The following is a 27,346-nucleotide window of genomic DNA, read 5'->3' as shown; positions in this document are numbered from 1 at the left end:
GTCATTTAACAGGGCAAGAAGTGCACTAATCTTGTGATTAATTAGCAAAATGAAGATCTTTGCTGGTAGAAGCCGATAAAAGGCAAGGGTGACTAGTGAATGATATCCCATGAGCTTGCTTCCAAGTGTTTGATTGCAGGAAAAAGTCAACACAAGTCAGAGCTCATTTGGGGATGAAGCACTTTTACAAACGGTTTTGTGGACTACAAAATCCTTTCTGTTTCTGTGTGTTTTGCCTCATTGACATTACGTGGGTTATTCTCACTTATGATTAAACATTGGTAAAGGGCAATGAAGCTTTCTCTGCACTTTGTATCTACAGCAAAGGCTGTGTTTCCTCAGTGGTAATGGTACGTGTGAAAATAACTTATTTCCCACAAGTAAGAATTGAAAGAGTGAAAGCAATGTGTGTGCATAAAGGTACAAGAGGACGAGGCAGCCTATATTGGCAAAATCTGAGATTACACCAATTTCTGGCATGCAGAGTATGCCCGTGGAGCTTCCATTGTGCATATTAGATGATTCTGGCCTGTGAGGGTGGAATCCAGCCCTGATTGAAGTCTCTGGGAAATGTGCCAAGGATTCCAACAGGACCAAGATTTCAGCTCTAGCTTGTATATGAATAATATTTCAGTGCCTTCTGATCTTTGGGGACAACATACTTGAAATAATTCAGAGGACACTTGGAGGGAAGAGTCAAGGGTTGATCCTCCTGCCATGAGAACCAGTGGCTGTGCCAGCAGCTTCCAGCTATGTCCTGTTTCTTCCTTCTTCTGCTAATGGGAAATGATGGACAAATGTCACAGAGATCAGGGGTGGGACCAGTACATGCAAATCCAAGTGTCAAGAGAAAGCTCTGCCTGGCTCTTGAGTCAATGTGCAGTGGAGGAAAGGAGAGGAAGGAAGGAGGAGGAGTGGAAATGGCAATCAGCCTGCCTGAGGGAGTAAAGATAAATGGGGACTTTCCACTGCAACTGGCTGGCTCTGAGATGAGAGCTCCTGCTGCTGCAGCAGCACTAGTGTTTGCTGACATCTCTGGGGCAGTGCAGCTCCTGCCCCAGGGCCGAATTGATCATGGATACAAGAAATGGACCAGCCATGGATCTTTGAGCAGCAGACCCTGATGCCTTAGGGTTTTAGCTTTTGTAGTTTTCATATATCTGTAATCCTGCAATTCTTAACTCCATACAAAGTGTTGGCTCCTGTCTTCCCATTTTGGTCATACAAAACAATTCCGTCTCCAGGCCTGGGAATCAAGGACACCTCACTGTGTCAGGCCCCAAGAAATGTAAACTAAAGTGAGTTGGGAGCACGGAGCAAACCTGGGGGAAACAGCTTCATTACTTCACTGAAGCTGTAATTGGAAGATTCACCCTCAAGATGCAAATGGACCAAATTTATAAAAGTATGAAAGCTGTGACCTGTTTTCCATTTTTGGGTGTAGCCCATGGGTGGGCTTTGTCTGCCCTAAGGGCCTGAAGGCCCCTCAATACATAGAACTGCTTTTTATTAGCTCAGTTTTGGCTGGCCTCTGTTTTTAGGTAGTCTTGAAAAGGCATCAACCCAAGGAGTGAACTCTGGCAGGAACAAAATTCTATAAAAAGTTCCCTGTCAACATTTTCATGGGGTTCTGTAGCAGTGGGAGCTGTCACAGGGCCTGGCACCTTCAAGAACATTTGTGATGTACACTTTGTTAGCCTGTGCTGGAGGCAGGGTTGGTGGAACCTGTTCAGCACCTACTGCATTTGAGGGTCTGGACCATGACCTGGTCCTTTGGGCCACCAGTAGCTTGCAAAGCACCAGATGGGAATCTCTTTTCTGTGTAATCACTGCAGATTTTTGCTCAAGGTGCCACAGAGGTGTTCACTAATCTATTCATCAGGTTTGCAAATGCCTCACCCACCAATGTGCATGAGCTTCTTTCACTTCCATGGAAGATGAGATAGAAAATGCACTTCATACCAAAAGCAGAGATTTTAACAGATGGGGGGTTTGATTTCCTTGTTGAAATTCTTTTTAATTGACTGCCTTCTTCTCATAAGGTCAGTTTGGAAATACTCATGTAGCTCTAAGTGAAATGTTCAAAGAACTAAAACAGGGACCTTGTGAAAACACCAAAGTTGGATTTTCTTATGCTAAGGTTGGCTTGCCATTGATGAATTGCCCTTGGAAGTCCTAAGTAGCATGGTCAGATGAAGCAAAGAACAGCTAAATAGGAATAAAATTGTGTTCATGTGACCTAGTATATTTATTTTGCCTCAAATCCCAAATGAGCTATTCTGTTTGGGAAGGAATAAAGCTGCTTGATACCGGTTTGTGGGTATGTGTGTATATATGTATATGTACAAGAGTTTGTTTTCTGCAGTCAGTGTGAATGCTTGGCCAAATTTACAGAAACAATTGCAGATGTGATTTTGCATGAAAGGAACATTGAAAATGAATTTATGGAGCCTTACTGTTGGTAATATATAATTCCAGTGATATGTAACATCTTGGATTAAAGGAGCATGCATGAGGTGTGACAAAGGAGAAATCAATCCTTTGAACTGCGCCTTTGATTTCAATGAAGTCATGCCTGTTTCTGAAAGACCTGAGTGGCACTGAATGCTTCTAAAGCAGAATTAATAGGGGAGCAATGAAAATAATTTCCAAATGTTTTCTGACAGATTTTAATAAAAAACACATTTATTTGTTTTGACTGAAGATAGATTAAGGAACTCTAATTCTCCCAGATATTGCAGTAGAATGCCTGTCATACCTGCATTTCATGGGTGCCAGATTAAACAAGTCACATTTAGACAATGAGTGTTGCTTGCTGAGTTGCTTTCAGCTTCAAAAGGGGCAATGGAGAGGTTATGTTTTCACTTCTGAGGTGGAGGAGGTAGAAAGGGCAATGGTAGTCTTAGGGATACAGTGCATGTCATGGCATTAAGCCAGCTAATGTGACATATCCTTTGTGCTTCTCACTGACCAGTCCTTTGCTGACTTTTGGAAGGTCCATGCTTTGACACCGGGGCTTTGAGCCACCTGAAGTGGACACAAATGGGAAAATGGGACACTTGGATTAATGGAGTGCAAGTCACAAAGCTGCATGAAGTCTTGGTTTAAGTCGAAATTTGATGGTTTTGGTGGTAGTATTAAGAAAAATAAAGAGGGTAATGACAGCAACAACTTAGGTCAGAAGACAATCGAATGTTTAATTGCAAGCACATGGGTGTCATGGTTTGGTATGAGAGACATTGAGGGAACTGATGCAAAGCTTTGCATGCAAACCAGGACAATGGGAAACCTTTGTGTAGCTGGACTTGGAAGGGCCCTGAAATTTCTACCAGCTCCTGCAGAACTGGGATTGTGCAGGATGGGCCTGTGCTGGTAGCCCACCTTTATTCACCATCCTGAGAGGCTTTTTGGGCTCAGAAAGGGAGGGGACACACCTGAGGCACAGTGTGCAGAGGTCTTGAGATACGATGGGAAATTCAGCAGATTTGGCCAAAGAAACTTAAGCCAAATTCCCTTGCTTCCCTTCAGGTGAATGAGGAAATTGGGAAATTTGCTGTTATACTAAGAGAAAAATAAGATGGAATGTGCTTGTGTGATGCAGTAAGCAGGTGTGGCCAGCACAGAGCCTTGTGCTGATACCTTGGGAAGGCTGAGCTAGAACAGAGTTACAGAATAAAGCAGGGATTTATCCAAAGGATCTCCTCCATGGATCCACCTTGGGCAGCACCAGAGCCCAGCCAGGGCTGCACCCAAGATGAACCAAAATGGCCCCAAAATGCACGGCCGGGCACGGGCTCTGTCCCTGGGATCAGCTCTGCTCCATTTGCCCCTTGCAGTTCATTGTCCCATTCCAGCTTTAGCCCTGCAGTCCCACCCTGCTTGTTTTTCTCTCTCCAGCCCACGGGGTTTGTGCTCTTGGGCTGAGATTTGGGTCATTTGTCCTTGGTGCCCAGCTGGAGCAGGAATTGTTTTGTCTCCATGCTCTGTGCACAGAGCTCACCATCCCATCATGTGAACCCAGACCCACACACTAAAGCAGCACAGAATCTAAAAATATAAAAGCTCAAACCTGAGGCATCAGTGCAGTACCTGATCATGTCATATCAGGAGATTTGCTTTTGTTTGAAGTTTCTTGGCTCAGCCAGGTTGAAGCTGGTGTAGAAGTTTAGCCTATAAACATCACAGAAAGGTGACTGGGAAGTCTTGAAAGACATTTCTTGCTCAAGACCTGAATAGTAGTTTGCATTTTGCTTGCTGCCAGACTGGCTCATCTCTTTTTAAGACCCCCTGGATGCTGAGTTCTCTCTGAAACCAGTGCTGGGAATAGGGTGAGGACAGTGTTAAATCCGAGCCAGAGCAGGAGGTTATTCTGCTCTCCATCCTGGATTATACAATTATATGGTTGTGTGTGTATTTCTACTGAGTCAATTTATTGTTTACTTTCAAAAAGCATATTCCCACCAAGCACTAGTAAAATATTTTGTCACATATTTGCAATTACCATGTGCTTTCCTTTGATTTTCTACCTGGATGAAAACTTGAAGAAAGAAGACAAAATTTTCAAAGTCTCTCATGGGAGAGGGATTTGCATGTGTGTGCTTTGTTCTGGAAGGGATTAAATGTGGCTGTCCTTGAAGAAAATACTTTTTATCAAGACAATGAAAAACTCAACAAATTTTAACAATAAACCATAGTCAGCTGAAGATCAAAGGCATTCTGTGAGGTGGAGGGAGGGAGGGACTGGTATTGCTTTTGAAGGATTTTTTTGGGACACATGACATTTTCAGGGCACAGATTTTGCTGTGATTCTGGTTCAAGCAATGTGGCAATGTAGGTAAATTCTTCCACAGGTCCCTCTTTTGAACCTGGTGGTGGAAAAACCCCACAAGTTTAATTCAGATTACTTCAGTGGTGTAGAAGCTGAAAAGATGCTGAGGATCTTGTTTTGAAGTAGAAGCAACCAAATAGTAAGTGGTGGATCTTTTCACACTGCAAGAGTGGCCCATCTTCCAGTAATTTGCACATTGGTGTTGATGCCAGGGGAATAGAACTGGTCAAATAATTTCAGACATCCACATTTATTCAATAAATATTTATGTATATATAATTCAATAAATATATATATATTTATTCATATATATATATATTTATGCTTCTTTAAAATTTATTGGTGTCTAGGTGAATTTGATGAAAAACATACCTGAAAAATAATTTTGAAAAAAATAAATTGACATATAAAAATATTTTCCATTTTAATTTGAAGCCCCAAAATTTTATGTTAAAATAAAACTAGGGAATTTTCCGTTTTGAGGTTGAATGAAACATTGCTTTTGAAACAGTTTTCTTGGGATAGTTTTCCTCTTTTCAGAAAATAAAACTTTTTTGGTTTGACACCAACTTATTAAAAAAAAGTGTTACAGGAAAATTAATATGCAATCAAAGAGTAGAAAAATGAAATGTCTTTGCAGACTTTGGAAGGTCATGCAGAGAGGCATTTTCCCAAGTGGCTTTGAAGCCAGGCCATGGAGGGGGAGCTGGATGGAGTGTTACATTTTGTCCCAGGATGTTTTTACTCATGAATAATTTTAATCTTAAAAAAGAAGCATTAAAATGTACACACTCCAAAAAAAAAAAAAAAAACCAACAAAAGGCTTGTAGAAAACACTTTTAATTATTGATATCTGCATCAATAAGTAAAGCAATTTTTGAGCCTTCTGAGAATCTTAGATTTTATACCATATATAAAAAATGTGTATTATATTATATGTTACATATTTTTGTGGAAATTGGAAGAATTTTTAGGTGTTATTGTCAAGTGGTTCTGAGAGGTGAAAGACATCTTGTCATTTTGTCAAGTGGTTCTGAGAGGCGAAAGACATCTTGTCATTTCTGGGGAGACAGTGAACAGCACTGAATAGATGACTTCTTCAAGTGAACCTTCTGGCTGATGCCTCCTTTCCTCCTTTTCTTGCACTAATATGGTTTTGCTAGCTAAAGGTCAAACTGCTGACCTGAACTCCATTTCCCAAGTGGCTTCCTGAGTTCTGAAAGAGAGATTTGGATTGAAAGCTTTCTGAATGTCATGCAGTGGCTGTGCCCTCAGTCCTTTGAGAGGGAACATTACTCTGGGATAAACCTTGACATCCTCCCAAGACATCCATCCATCTAATCTTCATTGCAAGACAGAAAAGTATCCTGAGGATGGGGAAAATCTGCTGCATCAGGGAACTCCTTATAACTGCTGGGCAATCTCCCCAGTGCTCCTGGGGAGGAAGAACAGAAATAGTTCTGGGTTGTTGTTATTGTCATCCTCAGACTTCCTCAGCGAGGAAGAGATGGACCTTCTGGAGATGGGAGGTGGTGCTGAGGACCACGTGGAGGATGGGCTGGGATATTTGGCGAGGGCATGGGGGTAATGCTGGTGCACAAAACCTTGAGAGGTGCAGAGAGGGATGTGTCTGGCTGGGTGAGAGCTGATGAAGGTGCACATAAATCAAATATCAAAGCACATCTGCTTTGGAGAGGCAAAGAAGGAAAAAGCTTTGGGATTCTTGTTTCTAGCATGTGAGCTGTCACCCCAACAGCTAGCTCTTTGTTTAAATCCTTGATAATGACTGTGTTTCACAGACTAGATGCTGCTGCCTGGTAAAGTCCTAATTCCTGAGGACACTGTCATTGCACAGAAACTCAGTGTGCTGCTTTGAAATTATTCTGTAGTGTGCCATTCCTTCTTTGATCCTTGTCTCCCAGCCAGGGGGAACCACATCAGCCCTGCAACTCACAGTCCTCAAGTAAAGAAACTGGGGCCAGATTTAGCTGCACATTGGGGCTGAGATGGAAGCACTTCTTGGGAGAAAATGGAAGATTTGCTGTTCTGGCCTCTTCAGGGAATACCCAGCACTAACAGTAAACACAAGATTGGCAAAAAAATCTGTTTGCAGCTTGTTTTTTAGATGCATGGTCTAACTGAATTTATAAAAAGGCAACAATTGTAATGTCTCTATCAGATTTGCAAAATTAATCTTTCCCTTGAATCTCCACAAAACAACCCCAGACAAACGCGAGGAAAATCGCATCAGCAACATCAAAAATTTAAATCCCCCAATCTGGGAACAAATCAGAAAGAAAAATACCCCCGGGGAAAGTAAACTAATAAAATAACCTCCACAAAACCCCTGCCCTCAGCAGTGTTTTAATCCAAAAAAGGGGGCAGAAAAAGCCACAAATTCCCTGAAGCCGAGCAAGGCTTTGCTGGTGCCAGTGATTTTATGGGGAGGGCACTTGGCAGGAACATAAATAATGCCATGAGACAGATCTCCATCTGCAAACAGAGCCCTCCAAATAATGCTCAAATGCCCCTTGGCTTGGTTTGCCCCTAGCTGCAAGCAGCTCCTGAGCCACCTTTGGAAGTTTTGGGCTTTTCTTGCGGAGTGAGGGGCTGGGAAAAGTGGATTTTGGGGGCTGGGATTGCAGAGGAAGCTGAGGCCTCCAGCCCTGCACAGGAAGCAATCTCAGAGCAGGCCTTAAATGCCAGATTCCAGGCAGAGTTTAACTAACCACTGACAGCTCTGTAAACAAAGCAGGGACAAAAAGAGAACGGCTTTCCCTTTTCTGGTAGTCATTTTTGGTTTGGGGGCTGCAGGGGAATTCTGTAATAGTCGGCTTGATGGGATATAAACCGAGGCTGGGAAGGCTTTGTATATGAAGAACTGTAAAGGGGAAAGTACTTCATGGACTAAATCATAAAGAAGAAGGTAGGGCACGGGGAAAACGCGTGGATTCAGCTGCAAAAATCGTATTGCTGCTCTTCGTTCTTTGAGCAGGGTTTGTACAGAGTTTGTCTTCCCTTGCTGGTATTTAAAAGCAGTGGCTTATTTTTCTTGTTTCCCTTTACTTTTTTTTCTTCCCCTGTCCTCTTTTCTCTTTTTCTTTCTTCTCTCATTTTCTCTTCACTCTCTTTTTTCTGCATTTCTGGAGGTGGGGGTGGGAACAGCCTGCCGGGGACTAACTTCTGCAGAACTTTTAATTATCTGTGCAGCTAAAGAAGACAAGAACGCTCTTGTGCAGTGCTTTTATCGCTTGCGGTGAAAAATTGGAAGCTGGAAGTTAAAAATCCTGCTGAATTGTTGCTTTTGTTAGTGGAAAAGACCTGTGACGTTACAAATAGCTAGTCTGTGGCTAGCAGATGTATACAGTCCTTGCTTGAAGCATGTTGATTTAATTTTAACTAGGAAACTAAACGCAGGCACGGGATATGTTTATCCTTCAAGACGTTTCATTAATCTTGTTTATCTCAACAATACTGAGGAAGTCGAGTTTTTTGATGGAAAAAGAAAATAGTTACAGCAGAGCTAAGGCAGCAAAATAAAACTAAATGGACTCAGTTGGTTAGATGCATGCCTTGTGCTTTCACTCTCATCTAAGTGATCATCTCCCTTTTAGATTTGGATCTTCCCAGAGCTTGGAACGCTTAAACACCCACCATGGATGACTTTGAACGCCGCAGAGAGCTCAGGAGGCAAAAGCGTGAGGAAATGCGCCTGGAAGCAGAGAGGTGAGTTACTGCAGCTGGAAAATGGTGCTGGTGCCTGGCCTTTGAGCAGTGGCTGTGAGAATTTCTGCCTTACGTTCCAAAGAGTCCTTGTGCTAAAGATATGTGCCAAAATATCAGCTTTAGCTAATGTTGGGGGTTTTGTGTTGTCTAGTTTCCTTAGACTGCTGGAAATGTCTGGCTCCTAGTTATTTTGCTACAAGGATAAATGTAAACAGCAGAGGTGGTGGAATATGGCATAGAAATATGGCAATATTTCTATGGAAATCATAGAAAGGAAAGCTCATCCTCACATGCTGTGTGAGTGCTGTGCAGAAGGGATTGTGTTTGCCAGATATTTATATATACTAAAGGTAAAGTTATAATATATAAGTTGAAAGCTGGGATACAATTGGTATATGTAGTATAGCATATGTGTGAATTGTCTGCCATTCCTGTGCAGTTGCTGTTGGGTTTTTACTGCCTGTTGCTTTTTACTTATTTTCAGTCACTTTATGTAGGCATCAAGAGCAGCATTTGCTGTCAGTTGTCACAGATTTACTTTGATGAAATGAGAGCAGAATTTGATGTGGGTATGATGATATCAATTTATGAAAGAAATACCATGAAAATACTGGGAATGACATTTCATTAACTAAACCCATTTTACACCTGTACAGTCCTGTTTGCTTTAATGAAATTTCATGATTTACACTGGTATAAGCAGGGAGAAAGGCTCCATTTATTTTTGAAATGTCTTCAGTGATAAAAAGATTTGATTTAGCTTATTAACAATGCAATGATTAAAAAAAGAGCTAGGTTTAAGCGCATTTTGTTCTAATTTTTGTACTGAATTGTGAATAGAGACTTCATTTTCGTTTCTTCTTCTTTGTGCAAAGCTGTTAAAGGAAAGGCCAAGACCTTGGTGTTTGCTGGGAATAGAGGCCTTGGGTGGTCTGTGGAGGATGTTAGGGGCTGTAGTTTTGGGGTTTCTATAGAAAAATGCCACTTGACTCCTCTTTGAAGACCTCCAGGCTCTCAATGAGCATTTGGAGGCTGCATGGTGACCTGGGCATCAGCCCTGTGGTGTGGCTGGTTTGGGCAGGCAGGGACAGCCCCAGGGTTGAGGATAGTGGGCTCTGCCCTTGCCGTCCCTGGAGCTGAAACAGGGTGTCACCAGTGTCCCATCCTGCTAATGGGAAGTGGATTTTCCATGTCTGGGGTGCCTTGTTGGGGTTTAATGTGGTGCTTTCGTGGAGGAGGAGCTCGGTGGTAGCCAGGCTGGAGGAGAAGGGCTTGGGCCTGCGTGGGCCTGTGTCCCTTTTTCCCCTAATCACTGCAGATGTGCTCCATGCCCTTTCCCACACAGTTGAAGGCTTTCAAAAATAAATTACTGTATGCTAAATCTTGCTGTCCTCCCTTTGCTGCTGCCAGCTTCAAGCATTCAAGCACAATGACTCAGACCCCTGAAAAGTCACAAGACTGCTTTAAAAATCTCAGGATCTTAAAAATAATTTAGTCTGGCCTTTTTATTTTTGGTTTGCTTTAACAATAACAGAGACTGATTCTCAAGTTGGGGTGTGAAACTGGGAGCTGGGACCTCCCAAATCCTGCCCTCAAAGAGAGGGCAAAGTGGGGCAGGAGCTGAGCTGAGCATCTGCCCCCGTTGCAGGGCTCACACAGAGGGAAGGGCAGCAGCACTGGGGCTGTTATTAACAAATGAACATGTGATGCTACATTGGTTTTGGCAAATTCAGATTTTTGGGGATTTGGGGATCATCTTCGCCTTTAATAATACGACCACAACATGTTCGCATGTCATAAGCTGCAGAAATCTGCTTGCCAGACTTGCCTCTGAATGCTTTCAGGTGTTTTATGAAGTGGGTTGTGCAGTCCTAAAGCGCAGCATGGAGGTTGGAAATGTTCCTTCATAAGTTCTGAGCAGAGGCCATCCCCCAGCCCTCCCATCAGTGGCTGGAGCCTTGCTGCGGAGAATCCAGCCCTGGTTGCAGGCATTTCTGCTGGGAGATGGAGAGATGGATACCTGTGTAGGCTATAACATGCTTGCCAGGTCTCTCAAACACTGTTTAGACTTTGAGTAGAACAGCAAAGCCAGAAATGCCAGCAGCCATTCCCACCAGCAGTGTTGTAACTCAGCATTTTGCCTTTTCCTGGAATAAATGTCCATTGGAAGCCTGTCTTTCTAGCTGGATGCTGTGCCCAAGAAAGACTGAGGGGTGAAAATGCAGCAGCATGGACTCCTGCTTCACATGCCCAAGTGGCTTGGTGTTATCATGCCTTCATCAGAGCCAGAGGCTGTGTTGGAGTGGTGAGGATACATGAGCTGTCAGGTTCCCAAGTGTTTGTGATGCTGGGGCCACTCATGTCCAGCTATTCAATATCAGGAGAAGCTCAGTGTAAGATCAGTCCTTGAGGTCTGGTGCTAGGCTTTGTGTTTTGGGGTTTTTTTCCATTTTCCATGTTCGAAATTATACTTTTTTTGTGCTGTGTATTCTGGGTTCACATGCTTGGGACTGATCCTGAGGACTCATTTTGTCTTTTGAAGACCAAAATTGCATTTCACCCCTGGTATGTGCTGTGGCTAGTAGCTCATGCAGAGTCAACTCAGATAAAAATTGACAAACAAAGTGTTGGTTTGGTTTTTTTTTGGTTTTTTTTTTTTTGTTTCTTTGTGTTTTTTTTTGTTTTTTTTTTGTTTTTTTTTTGTTTTTTTTTTTTGTTTGTTTTTTTTTGTTTTTTTTTTTGTTTTTTTTTTTTTTGCATTTTAAGTTCTTATAATTTCAAGGTACTCCAGACATTCTGGATTCTCCACACAGGCTCACTGTGCCCACCCAGAAATGTTTTCCAGCCAGAGTTATTTTTTAAAACTATTTATATTTGTCTGGATCTCTGGAGGCCTGTCAATGTGTTTGGAGCAGCACTGCAGACCTGTCTAGGGGGCACATTTCCAACAGCAGACATGTGGGACTTTGTCCAGCTCTCTCCCAGGCTGTCAGATTTATTGCATGTGCTCACCCTGGCAGGGACCCAGCAGCAGCTCAGGTACCTCAGGGGTGAAGGAGGATTTTCAGGCACAGCCTGGGAAAGCCAAGACAAAGTATGGCAGTGTTAGCTTGTGCCCATCTGGCAGCATTCTGTATCTGCTGTGAGGTCAGGGAAAAAAGGAAAACCTCCAGCTGTTGGGGTGGTGGGGTGTGCTGCATCTTTGATTGCTCTGTGGCAAAGCTGAGGCTTTGTGCTGTCCCCAGGGGCAGAGGGACTGCTCTGTCTGGGTTTTATAAATCCCTGAGGTACCAGCCTGGAGCCAGAGGGAACCTTTGCACTGATTTCAGTGGCCTTTGGATTAAGCCCTACCTGAGTTATTCCAGCCAGCTGATTTATGAGGCAGGGGCAGCCCTGGAAGGAGCTGGGTGAAGGCTTTGCCTTCCCAGCACAGGGTACATTGTGTGCTGGGGTGTCAGGGCTGTCACACAAAGGAGCTGCACGTAGCTGACAGGAAGAATCCCACGTGGAATTGGAGCACGGGGGACTGACTGCTTTCAGCAAGGGAAAAAGCAAATGCCACCTGCTGCGTTGTGCCTCTTCCTAGGCAGTAAAAGATGTTCTCTTGAACAGAACCATCGGGTTTTGTCATTTTGATGTTGTAAGTGATGCTGGAGGAATTTAGCCTGGAGCTGGGTAGGATTTGTGTGTGTCTGCAGGGGTGGTGCTTTCTGAGTGCCTTGCTGGTCCACTTCAGTCTGCTGCAGCTGCACTGAAAAACGGAGGTGAAATACTTCTTGTAATGGCAATGGACCTAATTCCTTGACTTCAGCATAACTGAGAGCAAAAATAAGCTCCTTGAACTCTCTAAAGAATATTTCTCAGGTTAATCTATTTAGCACTAAAGCCTCAAATTTACAAGTGGCTGACTTGCCATTGAACCAGCAATGAATTTTTGCTTCTACTTTTTGTGGTTGTTATTTTGTTTGAATTTGCTTTTTGTTTGTTGATTTTATTTATTTATTTTTAAATGATACTGGGAAGCTGATCCAATTTGCTCCATTGTCACATCATCACTTCTGCAGACTTCAGGAAGGTCTTAGGGACATTGTCAGGCTGACCTCCATTTAGCTGAAGCTTAACTTTGAGTGTGAATCAGAGTTTTGCCCTGTGTCATGTTCTTCCCCAAGGGATTGTAGATCATATCACGGGGAAGGAGAGATGTTGGTCATCCTGTTGTGAAAATATGGCAAAGAGAAGGGGTTAACTGGATCAAGTACTATTACTAGTTATTTACTAATAATTACTATATTCACCCTAAAAAATATTATGTTAGTAGGACATAGAGAAAAACACTGCCACAAAGCTGTATGGTTCCTGATATCATTTATTTCTAAAGGCAGTGGTTAAAGATTTCTTTATTTTTTAAAAAAAAGCTCCTGCAGGTTGGGGATGGCAGCAACCTCCAGGCAGCTAAAAATCTCCTGGGTTAGTAAATTGCTTAATTCAGTTTAAGCTAAAACAAGACATGTGGTTAATCCCAACTTGGTATAACTGAAAAAGAAGTTAAATTAATTTCAGTTTGGATCTATGAAGGTGTGTAGAGAACCAGAAAGACATGTCATGTGCTTTTTGCTGTTCCTGTGTTCCTTTTTTTCCTTTTTGCTGTTGAGGCTGTTGTAGCTCTGGTAGCACACAAAAGACTGATTCAGCAAGTTAAGAAGGTCAAACCAGCAGGGTACATCTTTGCAGGACAATGAGAAGCACATTTTTTATCTTCTGGGGAAGTTAACACTGGACACATTTGTGACCGTAGCATCTTAATGCTTCTGGAGAGCAAGGTTATGTTGTCTTTGCCAGCCACAGAAAGTAAAAAATGCCCTTCTCCTGTCCAGGACAGCGAGGGTAAGGCTGTGTCCGTGTCAGATCAATGTGAATGACCACAAATAATTTTTGAAGCTGTTTTTCATTCCTACAATGGAGTTAGCCCTGGTATGGGGTGTACATTAGTGAGAAATGTTAGACAGTACAGAGTTTAGGAATTACACAAAAATTGTTCCTTTCTAGTTTCCTTTTTCTTGAAACACTAGGAGTTGCCCATTTCTTGTTCTCAAGCATCTGGTTATGTTTTTATGAAGTTTTCAGAGATTGTGCTTCAATTCAGGTTGGTGTTGAGGAAAGAAGAATATGATCTTAATACAAGTTTTCAATGAGTGCATGTTTGACCATAAGAGAATCTGGCTCCATATGTGTTCCATGTAATTTCCCAATGTTCATGTTTTATTTCAGAATTGAATTTCCCCACAAGTTAAGCCTCTGTCCTCTTAAGGGCTGTGCTCCTGTCTATTGCAAGTCTCTTTCTCCACTAGAAAAAAACCTATAGTGGTTTTATCTCTCCATGAACTTCATATATCCTGAAGTTGCAAATATTTTTGGCATTTCTGTTTGTCTTTCTGTAAAACAATCACTTTTTGCTAGAGCCAAGACATGACATCTTCTGCCCAGGAGTTAAATATCAAGGCACTGAGTAAATAAGATTAGAGATGCGTGAGAGTTGAGAACAAATTGAAGCAGAGTGCTCCAGCTGTTAACCTGTCTTCACAGCTGCCTGGAATTCCAGGACTGACAGGACATATTTGGGTTGTTGAGGTGGGTTTGGCCCTTCACACTGAATCTCTCTTGTGCAATTTTTGGAGTTCATTCTCAACCCAGGCAGAAAAGCATGACCCAGTGGCTCACTAAAACCTTCTCTACTGCAGGCATTCTCAAGTGCGAGTGGATGCTAAACAATTCTTTGCTATTGCAGCATTTCAAATGCCCTGGAGGAAATAATCAGATGTATGGAAAGCTTGGTGGAATTTAGTGGTTAATTTTTTGTGGTTTTCAGATTGCATTTTCTTTAAAATGCAAGAGAAATGTTTCATGAGAGCAGTTTTGTTCTTCCAGAGAGTTAGACATACAGAGTACAGACTTCACTGAGCTGAACCCACTGCAATTCCTAAACAGACAACAAAATCAGCTCCTTAATATTTCATATTATAGTCCAGATTTTGGATTATAGTATGTTAAAATCACTCTGTAATCTGTGTCCTCTGTATTCTGTACCAGCCAAGCTTTTAGGAGAACAGCTCCAACCTAGCACCCTGACAGTTGGCATAATGCCCCATCTTTCATCTCTTGCAATCACCAAGGAATTTTGGAAATAATTGGGTCTAAAAGAGTCCCCTCCAATCCTGTAATCAGGTAACCCACCTACTGCCAGTGGATAACCTGCCCTTTGTTTCCTACTGTAAATTTATTAGCTTTATCTGGACTGATGTCCTTTGTGAGCTGGACCTTATTTAAATATCTAAGAAATACAGGCATGGAGGCACAGATTTTTGTGCTTATTGTTGATAATTCTGACAAGCATGGCTGCTTAAAAGAGCACCATGTGAGGAGCAATATAAGATGGAATTTTATCATGATTTTCAGGATCAGACCAAAACACAGGTACAGCACAAAGAAAACAGTGAGTCTCAAGAAATGTAGCTGGTATAGTACAAATAAGTGTCAATGGCTTTCCTGCCATGTTTGTGTTGAAAAAATTACATATGTTTAGTATCTTAGATGGAAATTGGCAGTATGCAGTCTGTTAAACCAGGGCAGACTGCAGCACTCTTGCATCTCTGCCCTTCAAACAGGGTAAGTCATATCTGCCACCAGAATTTTCTCATACAAAAGACTTCAGATACTTGAAATGCAAAAAGGCTGTATCAATGAACATTGGCCTAAGGTTGGGAAGGCACAGAGGCTTCAAACTTTCTGTGCCATCCACAGCAGGGTACACAGCTTAACTTCTCTTATCTCCGCATGGCAGAGACCAAGGGCATTGTTCTAAACTGACTCGGAGTTAAAAAAAGGTTCTTGGTCCCTGGTCTACTTCTGTCAGACTCTTAGGCAGGGAAATCCCTCTATTTCTGTATTTCTTCCTAGACAATAAGGATGTAAATGATCTCTCAGCTGCTTAGTAATTTTCCATGTGCCTGATATCCACAACTAGTGCAAGTGGCAGAGTTAATTTAATTCACTGTATAAAGCATTCTCATGCCATAAGAGTTTACCTCACCATGTGCTTACAAATGAGTTGCCTGAAAAATCTGCATTAACCCGTCCTTTGACTAAATAAGGCCTAATATTTAATAGTGATGCTCAGCAACAAATTTCATTTAGTTTAAAGAAGAGCAAAGGGAATACTGGGTTGTTCCCATACAGAAGAAGCTGATGGTTGAATATCCCTGTGGATATTCAACCTTTTTTAAACCTTTCCCTATCTTAGGAAAGATTTAAAAAACACTCTTCAGGCAAATATGTTTAATATATTTACCTGCAGTATTGTATTCTGTAGGCTGCATATGTGTATTGCAAGGGTCTGGACAGAAGAACAACTAATGTCAGCTTTTAAAACTGCAAATTTGCAGACTTGGAATGATATCTCTTAGTTATTACATTTAAATGCCTTCTTCTAAGAGAACAAGAACGTTGTTGAGCTTATTGCTTAATGATGTTACTTTTTTTCAGGGCATTCTGGGCTCAGAATGATAGAAGTTATCAGACATGAGAAAAATTGCAGTTATTGCCCAGCTGTAAGACTCTTTAAGGAGTAACATGAAAATAAATTTAGCCAGAGTATTTCTAGGAGCATCTGCTTCTCAGTGTGAGTTTGCATTTCATTAACATCTTTATGATCTAATATCTGAAATTAAACCAGATAATCAGGAGATGAGATTTCCCCTTAAAAAGCTGAGGCCAACTGGTTTGCAGGGATAATAGATGAAATGAAGTCAAATGCTAACAAGTTTTACACACGAATAAGCAGAGTTATGTAAACACCATCAGACTGCTGGCAGCCCAGGCAAAGCCATCCCTTCACAGCTCAGTTCAAAGAACCACAGAGGAAAAATGTGATTTACAAATGAAACCCCAAGCTGATTTCAACTTGCAGAAGCATCTCATTTGGCCGATTAGCTTCTGCATTTTTGGCTTTGCGCCTTTAAACAAGCTTTTAATTACTGGAGATAAATGTTTATAAGCAGCTTTATTTCTCTCATCGTAACCTACTTATTAGCTTGTGCTAAACGAGGAGAATCCCTCTTGCCAGCAGATTGTCCTTGCATGATCAAGGTCTTTCATGGCATGAAGGAACTCATCAGGTGGCTGTGCTTCTTGGGCTAATTAATTCATCAGCACACAGCTCAGGAAATGTTCCTGGCCAGAAATAAGTGGCCAACCAGACCTTGAGGAAGAAGTGTGGTGACAGCAGAGTCCCCAGGAGCCTGAGCAGAGGAACAGGTCAACACAGTGATACAGCCATAGATGAGGAGCAGTAGTGGTTGTGTTGATGCTGCAGCTGAGCCCTCCTCTTCCTGGGGAGCAGCGAGGGTGATGGGAAGTGGAAAAGTAAGCAGGATGCATTTCTTTTTGTTTATTGGAGAGTATAAACCAGTGGGTAGTGTGTGTGACAGTGAAAGGTTAGCTTCACGTTGGTTGACATTAAGGAAATATAAATAGATGCTGTTTTGCTCCTTTTTATGTCAAAACTTGTTGGTTGGTCCAAATAAACTTGTTTATTAATAGTCTTTGCTAGATAGTCTTGAATAAAAGGCCAGCAAGTTTGTCATGCTGACATAGAAAATCAAGGGAAGGCTGCAACTCAACAGCAAGTTGTGACTATCTTTTGATTAGGGATTTTGGTTTTTGGGTATTTTTCTCTGGCATTTTTCTAAAAACATGCCTCAGTTTCCTTTAAGGTAGGTTGTGACCCGTTTTCAATGCAGACATAATTGAAGCAGACAGCAAGGACTGCTCTAGCAAAGGTTATCGTCTAGGTGGACTGGGTTCTTGTGCTGGGACCAGAAGAGGTGCTCTGAATTGGTACCCAAAAGCAGAGCTTCTTCAAGTGTTTGGTGAAGTTACTGCTCCATACGGCTACTTCCCTCTTCCACCAGCTTGAGGCAACATTTTGGTGTAGGCAACATTTTGGTGTATGGATTGATTGATTGAATTGAGCAAGTACTTGCTTCTTAGTGAGGCCTCTTTGACCTGATGCAGACATATCCTGGCAAATTTTAAAGTCAATTAAGTGCACAGAGTGGAAAGAAAAAGCTTGGGAGGGTGAGCACAGTCACATTTGCACTGGGAGGTTTGCACAGATTTAATGCACTTGGTTTCAAACCAGGTTTGGGGTAGTTTTTTGCTATTTCTCTGCACACACCAGGACTCTGTAGCTGTGATGCTCTTCTTAAGTCACTGAGAACACAGGCAGTAATGTGTTCACAAGACACATCTTCCCACCACCAGACAGGTTCCTATGTGTAATAGCTTAATTTGGAGAAATATGTCTTTTGAGGTTGTGTTTGAGCAGAATTCCAATGAGCAGACAGTGTTAACAGGAGCAAGCTGGTTTCATTTATAACACTGTCAGCCCTCTAGTGATAGGGAGAAGATCAGATACTCAGTGTATCAATCTTGGGAATTTCTGAAAGGCAGTGCTATAATTACAATGGTGAGAAAGATATAGGGCTGAAGTTGGCTCCGGAGCAGAATGCTTACTTTATGTAAAGAATAAAACTATTTCCATCTGTGGTTTTTAGCAGAGAAAAGAAATATGGTGGTATAAATGGCTTTAAATGAAATGGACATTTTGGGAGCAGGGAAAAACAACAAGCAAGTAACCTCACAAATTTGTTTTTTGATCTTCACCTGAATTCCAGAACTGTTACTCTAAACAGTCATCAGATTTGCACAGAAATGCTTACAGCTGGGATGTGAACCACCACAAAAACTGCTTCTATGCCTCCCACTTTTCAGTGCTATCGTCTCTTCAGAGGACCAGAGCACAGCAGAGACTGGAAATCCATGAACAGAAGGGGATTTTTTGTCCTTCTGCCCCCTCATGAGATGATTATATCATTGTATTGGCATGTCACATCATGCCATCCCAAAGTCTTCCACCTGTAGTGTGTTTTGTCCCTTTTTCCCACACAGAAAATGTTTGGTTAGAAATGAAAACAAAAAAAAAAATTGTGTGTATTTCCACAGGAATAGGATGATGTAGTTTCTTCAGAAGAGGTTTCAAGCTGAACAGTCCTCAGAGCTTTGACAAGTTCATTTTCAGCCTGCACAAAATGACAAGCTTGTTCTGGGCACTGTTGCCCGGATCATTCCCGAGATTCTCCAGCAGCCACTACTTGAGTGTCTTAATAAGGCAGTGCCAGAGCTGGGAAGGACAAGGAGATGGATTTTCTAAACACTGCCTACCCATGGATTCCTTTTATGGTCCAGCTTGCACAGTGGGGTATTCCCCTGAAGGTCAGGACACGGATAACAAAGTGCTTCCCACTGCAGCTTATTTTTTGAGTGCAGGCATCATTTGTCTGGTGCCACACATCCAGGCTGTTCTGAGAAGGAGAAAGAGATAGTTGGGTAGGGAACTGTGGGATAAAGGGGAAAAAGCAGGGCCTGAAGTTCTGTGCATTTGGCACTGATGCTATTGCCGCAGGATGGATGGATTTTGCTGTTATTTCCCCAAAAACGCCCCTCAGAATGTCCTCTGCAGGATTTCAGGGATCAGGTCATCCCACAGCAATACCAAGGGCAAATTTTCATGTCATGGCCATGAATTTGGCTCTTCCTTCTCCCAGAAAAATGAGATAGAGTGCTAATGACCTTTTCAAACCAGTGAGTTATGATAGCTGGAGGGTTTGTCTGTGCTGGAATGCCACAAGAGGAATTTGTTTAAGGAAAAGATTTAATTCCACCCCCCCTTCCCCCTCTTTCTTGTACAAGCTAGAGTATTTTCTCTCATTAGCATGTAATTGTCTTAGACTGGAGGATTGAGTAAGTTCCTTCAGGGCTATATTCTCATTTCTCACCCAAATTTCTGATGGTATGGATGAGTCATGTCAATATTCTAATGAGAAGGAATATATGGTGATTAAATTAATATGAGAAAATCTCCTACTAAGTAATGAAAATATCATCATGTTTTTCCAGGCCTGAATATAAGTGGAAGATATACATAAATTGAATGAAGAAAATGTATCTTCAAGGTAAACCTGAAGTGTTCAGGCAAATCCAATGGACCTGTAATCTAATTTTTAGTTTACTGATTATTATCAGATGGCCTAATACGGTACCTAATAAACTATGAAGATAATGAAAGACTTCAGCTGTGTCACCAGCTCTGACACTGTTTGAGTGAAGAGAAGTGCTTGAAGGTGTTGTTTTGGTGACTCATATCTTGAAAGTCTAACTTTCTTCATCTGTTTCTCTGTTTCTCTTTGCTGGCTCCATCCTGATTTCACCTATGGTGCTCACATCATCCTTACAATGAGATCCTGATGTACTGCCTTTGATATCACCACAGGTCTTGCATGCTCGTGGTTATGCTGACTTTGGAGGAAATGTGACTTCTCAGTCTGTTGGCTGTGTGGTTTTGCTGGATAGAATATCTTGCTCTGAGGAGATAAAGGCATAAATGCACAGAAGTGGAGTAAAGACCAAAAAACATGCAGTTTAGCTGATGAAAGCTTTTAAACTCCTGCCTTTGCTTGGAGATAACAGAAGAATTCTGAAATTCAAGCAAATAGAAATGAAAATGTTTTAAAGCAGGGTAGGTCTATGAGGAAAGGGTTGGCTGCCACTTAAACTCAGGGGACCCATTTAACAGGCCATGTCATACATTCAAAGCTATTCCATGTTAAATTGCATTCTCTTTCAAGGCTTGCCCTCCTTTAATTCTGAATTCTGTTTTTGAGGGTTGTGCCTGTTTAATTAACAATTACTCTGGATTTGAGGGATTGGTATAACTGAGAGCAGGGTTCTTCTGTCCCATCCTCATTCAGCTGCTGGCAGAAATTCTGGTAAGATATCTTGGTGACTAGCAATGACTTTTCCATCACCAGCCCATCTTCATTTATTTATTGGTTGTTCTTCCCTCAGCTTGGGCTGTACCCTGTCATCAGTTTCCAAGCTAAATTCTTTATGGAAGCCAACAGGGAGTCCCTGCGCAAAGGGAAATGACATAATGTTGCCCTTTAGTCCTACCTACAGAGAAGCAGGCTTGGGAAATGTACAGATTTTCCTAATTAGCCAGCACTGAATTTACAGCATGTGATCATTTTCTATTGACATCCGGCAGCAACCCAACACGTTGTAAATTCGGCCGTTTGCATTCCAGACAATTGTTTTCAATCAAAATATTCTGGATGTTGTCTTTATTTGCCGTGCATATGGTAGATGTTGGGGTCTTCAGTGCTCTGAGGTAAAGAATGTGCCATTTTAATGGGCAACATGGAGTGCTCTCAGCTAAAAATGTTTCCTTGTCCCGTTGGAGTGCGTGATTTTGTAGGTTGCCACCTTTTACTGCATTTTGCTGGAGAGGTGTGCTTCTATAGTTTGTGAAACACTTTTGATATGAAAGATGCTTCAGTGAATGTAAGCTGTTATCATGTGAATTGTCACCTTCCACAAGGAAAGGGTTTTTCTGTGTTCATGGCCTGCTTCTGTGGCACCTTCAAGCTGTTCTTCTGCAGCACAGGATAAACGGAGTTGCAGAATGGGTTTAAAATGGAGACTTTCCTAATAGGACAGCCTCTTTGCTAGTTAGAATTCAGACTCTTTAAAGCTTAAATGCTTAATTAGGTGAAGTAAGGATGTAAGCATAAACATAAGGAAATGTGGCCAGGGCAGACTGCTTGAAAGGGAGCTGAAAGTGATCCCTTCTATTGGGAATAGTAATGCTATTTTTCACTGCTTTTGCTCCTCATTTTAGCACTGTAGTGCTTCTCATGATGAAAGCTGCTTTGTACACCTCTATAACTAGAGCTTCTGGCATTTTATCAATTATTTACTAAATGTATATATGTGTATATACATCTATCTATCTATACATATATATATCTCATCCTTTTAGCAGGGTAGTTCTGTTCCTTTACCTTTCCAAATGGGGAAAGGTAAAGGAACACTCAGCCCCAAACCTATCAGAAGAGAAGTATTAGTGCTTTTTGCTTGCCTCTTTGCTTACCACATCTTCTCCAGGCTGCAGAATTGGGAGAATGATGTGCAAATCATCCAGGCCCACAGCTTTTAGCACCTGTGCTTTGGTACAGGCCACTTTTAGAAGAAGCCATGAAAAGCAGCCTTGGTCACAGACGTCAGCAATCATTCTCCAGAAGTTTTAAGGTCTTTGGAGGTTGTTCCAGCTCTGTTTCGTCTAATAAGGACTCTGTGTATGTTTTATGGCAGGGAAAATTGCATATGGAGCCATTGCTTATCTTGCCACTGGCTGTTGGCTCCTGGGTGCTGATAGGGAGATCTTGCAGTGTGTCTGCTGATGATGTCTCCTGGCAAGGGAGGCTGATAAGGTGGATACCCTGATAATGCTGGGCCTACTGGCTGTTGGGTGGCTAGCACTGAGGTGATTTGCATGGACTGCAGGGCTTCTGTGGAACAGCTGTGCTCTTAATAAACCTTTTCAGCTGGAAAGGAGTAATTCCTCCTTGTAACTCCTTTCCACCTGGATTTTGTGGGATTTCACCTCTACAGGTTTTGTTTGAGGAGACTGAAGGGTGTTTCAAATGCCTGTGTGAGCTTTGGAGTCACATCTAGAATGGTCAATGGACAGGGTACTTTAATGTTGCTGAGCATGTGTGTGAGAGGAGAACATGGGGGACATCTGGAGACTTATTCTGTCCAAAACTAACAGACATGATGCTGCATTTTTGGGAAAGCAATCAAAAATTAGGGCAGGAGCAATACCAGACCCTTTGACTGGAGGTGCTCTTCTGCCATTTGAACTGGATTCATCATCTGGGACAGCAGCTATGGCCATATCAGATAGTATTTTTTCCCTGGTTTTGTCTCTTTTCTCCTTTCCTTTTTCTCCTTTCCTTTTGACTTCCTCCTCCCTAGCCTGGTTCCCCATTATTTATCAATTAAATATGCTGGGAGTAGTGAGCTGTTGACCTCAAAATCAGGGAGGGGGGCTGTGGGGGTAACAGTTGTTATCCTGTTCCAAAAGCTGTAATATGGATACCAGAAAGAATGAGAGGCAGATGTAGAGGATGCTGTTGAGTTGCCATTGGTAGAACAGAATGTTCTGCACTATCCAGCCATGGTTGTTGCAAACCATACAGTATGAGTGAAATGTGGATGTCAGTCTGGAGCTCTTGTGGGGTTCACAGGCTCCTCATTACATTGCTACACTGTGTGTGATTGATTGCACTGCCATTTAAATTCCATGCCTCAAACCAGCTTATTTTGCTGCAAAGAGTTTGCTTCCACTGAGAGCTGCCTGCAAGTGAAGAGAGTATTATCACTCAGGCACTCCAAGGTGCCTGTTTGCTGTTCCTGATGCCAGTAAAATTCTGATTGACTTCATTACATAAACTGGATTAAATGCTTGTAGGCTTGTTTGCCATGAAAACCTGGATGGCTGGTGGGGAGCTAGGAAAGAGTGCTGAAAACTGGGAATGCTTACCCCAAACCCTTTTTCATGTATGAAATTGAAGGGGAGGGGGACAAATTCTACATTTCCTGCAAGGTGACAATGAGCAGCTCTGGTTTTCTCCAGATGGAGAATATTTTCTGATGATTGCTCCATTGAGACATAAGGATAGAGGCCTTGCCTTCACTGAGCTGTGACCCTGGTGTCCCTAAATTGTGCTTAGTAACTCCTCTTTTTGCTGTACTTCAAATCAGTGTTTTTCAGCATTATTTGGAGTCACAAATTGGAAACCAACATCAAAAACTTAAACAAGTTTCAAGGTCATATTTAGTTTAAGCTGTTATTCTTTTCCTGAAAAGTGATTCAGTCCAAATAATGACTTCTAAAAGTCTTTATAAAACTCAAATATTAACTTGAATTGAAGGAGCCAAACTGAAACCAAACCAAAGCTGAGCTGAAAACTGTACATCAGTTGAACTTTATGAGCAGAGTTGTACTGCAGAGTTGCTTACACCTGTGCAAGGGAAGGGAAGGACCTCTGCTCTGAAATTCTTGCTGTCTTAATTAACACAGGGTGTGCACAGCTGATTGACAGTGAAATGGCAGAACATACAGTCAGGCAATTACAGATAACAAAAACTGTGGTCAGGACTCATCAGATTGACTGTGGAGTCGCTGGCAAATGTGACCCAGACATGGGGATTGCACTGAAGGATGAGTTTTATAGGAAGAGCTAGAAAGGAACAAAGCAAAATCTCTCACCTACTTCTACACTCCAGGATGTTGCTGCTTCCCTGAGACAAAAAGGAAGGACACAGTTCCTTTGGGGAGTTAAGCTGGGGCATTTGTGACCCTGTTAGATCCATCTACTGGGACACAGGCCCTTTGTCATGTACAGGTGTGGGGATACCTTACCCCACTTGGATCACAGGTGTGCCTTGTTCTAAAAAATTATACCATAATGGCTGCAATCCACTACCATGAGTTATCCAAATGAAGACTCCTATGGATTTTTAAAAGTATATTTACAAGCAATTTTATTTTTCCTTGTTCAAGGCTGAAGGCAACCAAAACAATAAGAAGTTGGCAAGTGCTGGGAGTGGTCAGACCAAGGGTAGTTAAAAGATTTAAAAGAGGGAGAACGCATTAGGAAGAGGAAATTTTTAAAGCATCTCCCATGAGCTGAGTTGGTGACTCTGCCCCAGGAGGTTTCCCAGTGGTGCAGGATGATATCCAGGATGTGGGGATCCTCCTGAATTGTCCCAGTCAATCCTGGCTCCAGACTCTTGCTGTGAGAGAGCTCCTGGGCAGCCAAGGTAGGGCTGAGACATTTGCTCACTCTTTATTTCAGCTCAGCACCTCGCCCTGCAGTGCTCAGGTGTCAGCCTTTATGCCATTTGGGTATTTGGCCTGTGATAAATGGACCAAGGGGTTTTTCCTTCCCTCCCTTGAGTACTTAAAGCTCCATTGTCAGCATTCAGGAAAGCTGTGTTTAGACTGAGTTGGAAAAGGGTACCAGTATGGCTAGCTGACGCAAGAGCGGTTTATTTTCCATTTTAATAACTCTTTAAACAGACCCTGCATTTGTATGTAGCTCCTTTGTTGGAATAAAAATCTTTGTTGGAGGCTACTAGACAGCTATAAATAGCTGTCGTGAGTATTTATGCTGAGGATAATCTCAGGAGAAGATATTTTTAACTTTGCACATTGTTTAGAGTAGGAAATTCTTTTAATGCCCACATTTTCCATTCCCAGTGCCATTAGCTTTTCCCCAACCCCTCCTATGGTGTGTGCCTTGCTCGCTCTTTCTCCCTCTTATTTCCTTTAAGGTTCAAGGTTATAGCCAATCTGCTCCAGAGGCAGACTAGAGTTTATTATTTTTTTAAAGGAAAATGCTAACTTTGGCCTTTTGTGACTGTGTGGGAATTGGGTTCATTTCATGGGGCTATCAGAATGTAAACGGGATATCTCACCAGGCTGTCCCCGTAAATTGGGTAATGAATGAGCACTTTATTTGTTTCTCTCCTGCATGGAACTCATGTGCTTGTTAGAATAACAGGGGCCAATCTATTTTATACTCCCACAGAAAGTATTCCACTTTATTTTGGCAAGTTGGTGAGAGCTGCTACTTGTACCAATACTTAATGCTGGACCAGGAAAAAAAAAAAGAAACAAAAAACCAACAAAACCCCAGGCATTATGCTGAACTAGACTTGCGACTTAAAAATATTGTCCATAACAAAGCTTGTTCTTACACAAGCCAATACATAATTTCAATATACAAAAACATCAAATATGTGTTAAATTGAAAGTGAGGTGCAGACTGTGGGCCAGATTGAAAGCAGATATAACTTGAGACAATTTGATGTGCAGCCTTTGAGAGAAGTTCACAGTTTACCTGTGATGCAATCTAGTCAGACCTTTTTCCTTTCTCACAATTCTCTTTAGTCTAAAAAGAGACACATGCAAAGCGGAACAATAAATGGGAATTGGGTACCTTCTAGACAGGGATAACCTAAATTGTCAGTATGGAGGATTATTTGACAGCAAAAAATATGTTAGGTCTGTCCTGTACATAGTCAGATTTTAAAAGTTATTTCAATACCGCTTGAGATTTGCCTTTGAAATCTCTTTTCATCTCATGGGGCTGCACAAAAGACAATCTGTGTTCTCTTGAAAACCTCACCCAAGCTCCCTGCACTGCCAGCAGCCCTGAAGCATCCTTTAGTCTGCATGAGGGGATGGTGTTTTTTAGAAGATAAAAGATATTTTAAGCCTCTCTTTCTCTGCACAGTTGATAAGGATTTGTGGCCTGTAACCTACCTGCCCATGTTTGTGAAACAGTGCTGTTGACTTCATGGGAACTGTATTTGTGTTTTTGACAGCTTGTGTTACTGTTTATTTGACTATTTAATTTGTGTTTGCCACATAAATGTATAGGTAGATGTGCACACATACCCTGCAGCTTTGAAATGCTGCTGTGCTGGAGGCCACACAGCTCATTTGCTGCACTAATGGGTAAAGAAAATTAACTTTGAGGACAGGAAAATTAAAAAAAACCCACCTTCACTGCAGCCTGTACCTCTGTTTGGCCTGCTGAGTGAGCAATATCATGATCACAAAGATCAGGGCTTAATTTCCTATCTGTAATGTTGTTTGCTTGAAGATGAGAGGTTATTAAACATGACTACTAAACAGAAAATCTGACCTTCCAGGCTATGCAAATGTTGGAGAAAGGAGCTTGGTGGGTGAAGAGAGGCTGAGGGCTCACATAGGCCTCACTGGGGAAAGCGTGGTCTGTGCTGAGCAGATCAGCAAAAGGGTTGGGACCTGCTGCCCCAAGGCAGCTGATGACACCCCCAGGCAGATTTTTGTAGTCTTGGAAAGTCTCTGCTGAAAACCATCAAGAACCCACCTGGAAAATGTGAGCTTTGAAGCCCAATGTGATCCCCTTGCTTGGCTTAACCAGGAGGAGCTGGATAATAAAGATGGACAGGAACAATGGAGCTAGCCAGAAAATAAAAACTTTAATAATGGAAAGGAACAAATGTGGTGTAGGTACAGGGACTAAATTCCTAAAGACCATTTGGGGCAGGGCAAACCCAGCCAGGTACAGGGACACAGATCCAGTCAGAAAGGTGGATTTATATCATGACCTTATAAGAAAAAGGTCTTGAACAAGGGTGAAGGAGAAGAGAAAATTTGACCAAATGTAGGAAGGTTTTATTAGCATACTGACTGGCTCATAAGAACTCACGGTTCCTACTGTGGCCTGGTCGGGTGTCCCCTCCCCTCAGCGCCCTGCCTGCCAGGGTTTATGGCCAAATCCCTTTGTAAAAGCATCTGAGGTGAAAATCTCTGCAGGGTGACATCCCACAGATAAGAACAATATGAAATAAGCAGTAGGCTCAGCTACTCTGGGGGAACTCTGGCCCTGGGCAGGCAAAACCCAGGAGGAAAAGCTGTTGCTTTTGGAAGCAGGGCTTGGTGCTGTGGAAGCAGGGCTTGGTGCTGTGCCCTGCTGCAGAGTCAGTACTGGCTGTGTTATTCCAGCAGGGAGGCCAGAAACCTCTGGAGGTCAGCAGGGATAAAGGTGATGGATTGCAGCCACAGTGGTGTCTTGGCTCCCAAGCCAAAGGTGGCAGGGTGTGCTCCAAATGGAAGTTTCCTGCATGTGCCACAGCCTCGACTCAGAGGTGCCTTTGCTGAGTGAGCCTGCAAGGGTGCCAGGTGCAATGAATCCAGTAAAACCTGGCTGCAGATCTCCACGTTTCTTACATTCCCAGTTTATGGGATGCAGTCAAATGATTTCTTTCACTGTTACC

The 27,346-nt window shown here is 42.3% G+C and overlaps 1 protein-coding gene across 6 annotated transcripts in view; it reads left to right on the top strand.

Moving 5' to 3' along the window:
- The window catches only part of CALD1 (caldesmon 1), a 162,823-nt gene that overhangs the window by 75,430 nt on the left and 60,047 nt on the right, over positions 1-27,346 (top strand). For 4 of the 6 annotated variants that reach the window (XM_058804707.1, XM_058804706.1, XM_058804711.1 and 1 more), the window contains one exon: positions 8,443-8,554. In XM_058804707.1, coding sequence (XP_058660690.1) covers positions 8,484-8,554 — 71 coding nt within the window. In that variant the 5' untranslated portion in view covers positions 8,443-8,483. Of the gene's footprint in view, positions 1-7,558; positions 7,825-8,442; positions 8,555-27,346 lie in introns of those variants that run through there. The other 2 variants (XM_058804708.1, XM_058804710.1) reach the window with 2 other exon arrangements.

Source organism: Ammospiza caudacuta, chromosome 5, assembly GCF_027887145.1.
Source record: "Ammospiza caudacuta isolate bAmmCau1 chromosome 5, bAmmCau1.pri, whole genome shotgun sequence".
NCBI classification, from domain to species: Eukaryota; Metazoa; Chordata; class Aves; order Passeriformes; family Passerellidae; genus Ammospiza; species Ammospiza caudacuta.
Note: the sequence above shows the minus strand (reverse complement) of the source record. Positions and strands in the feature narration are given on the sequence as shown.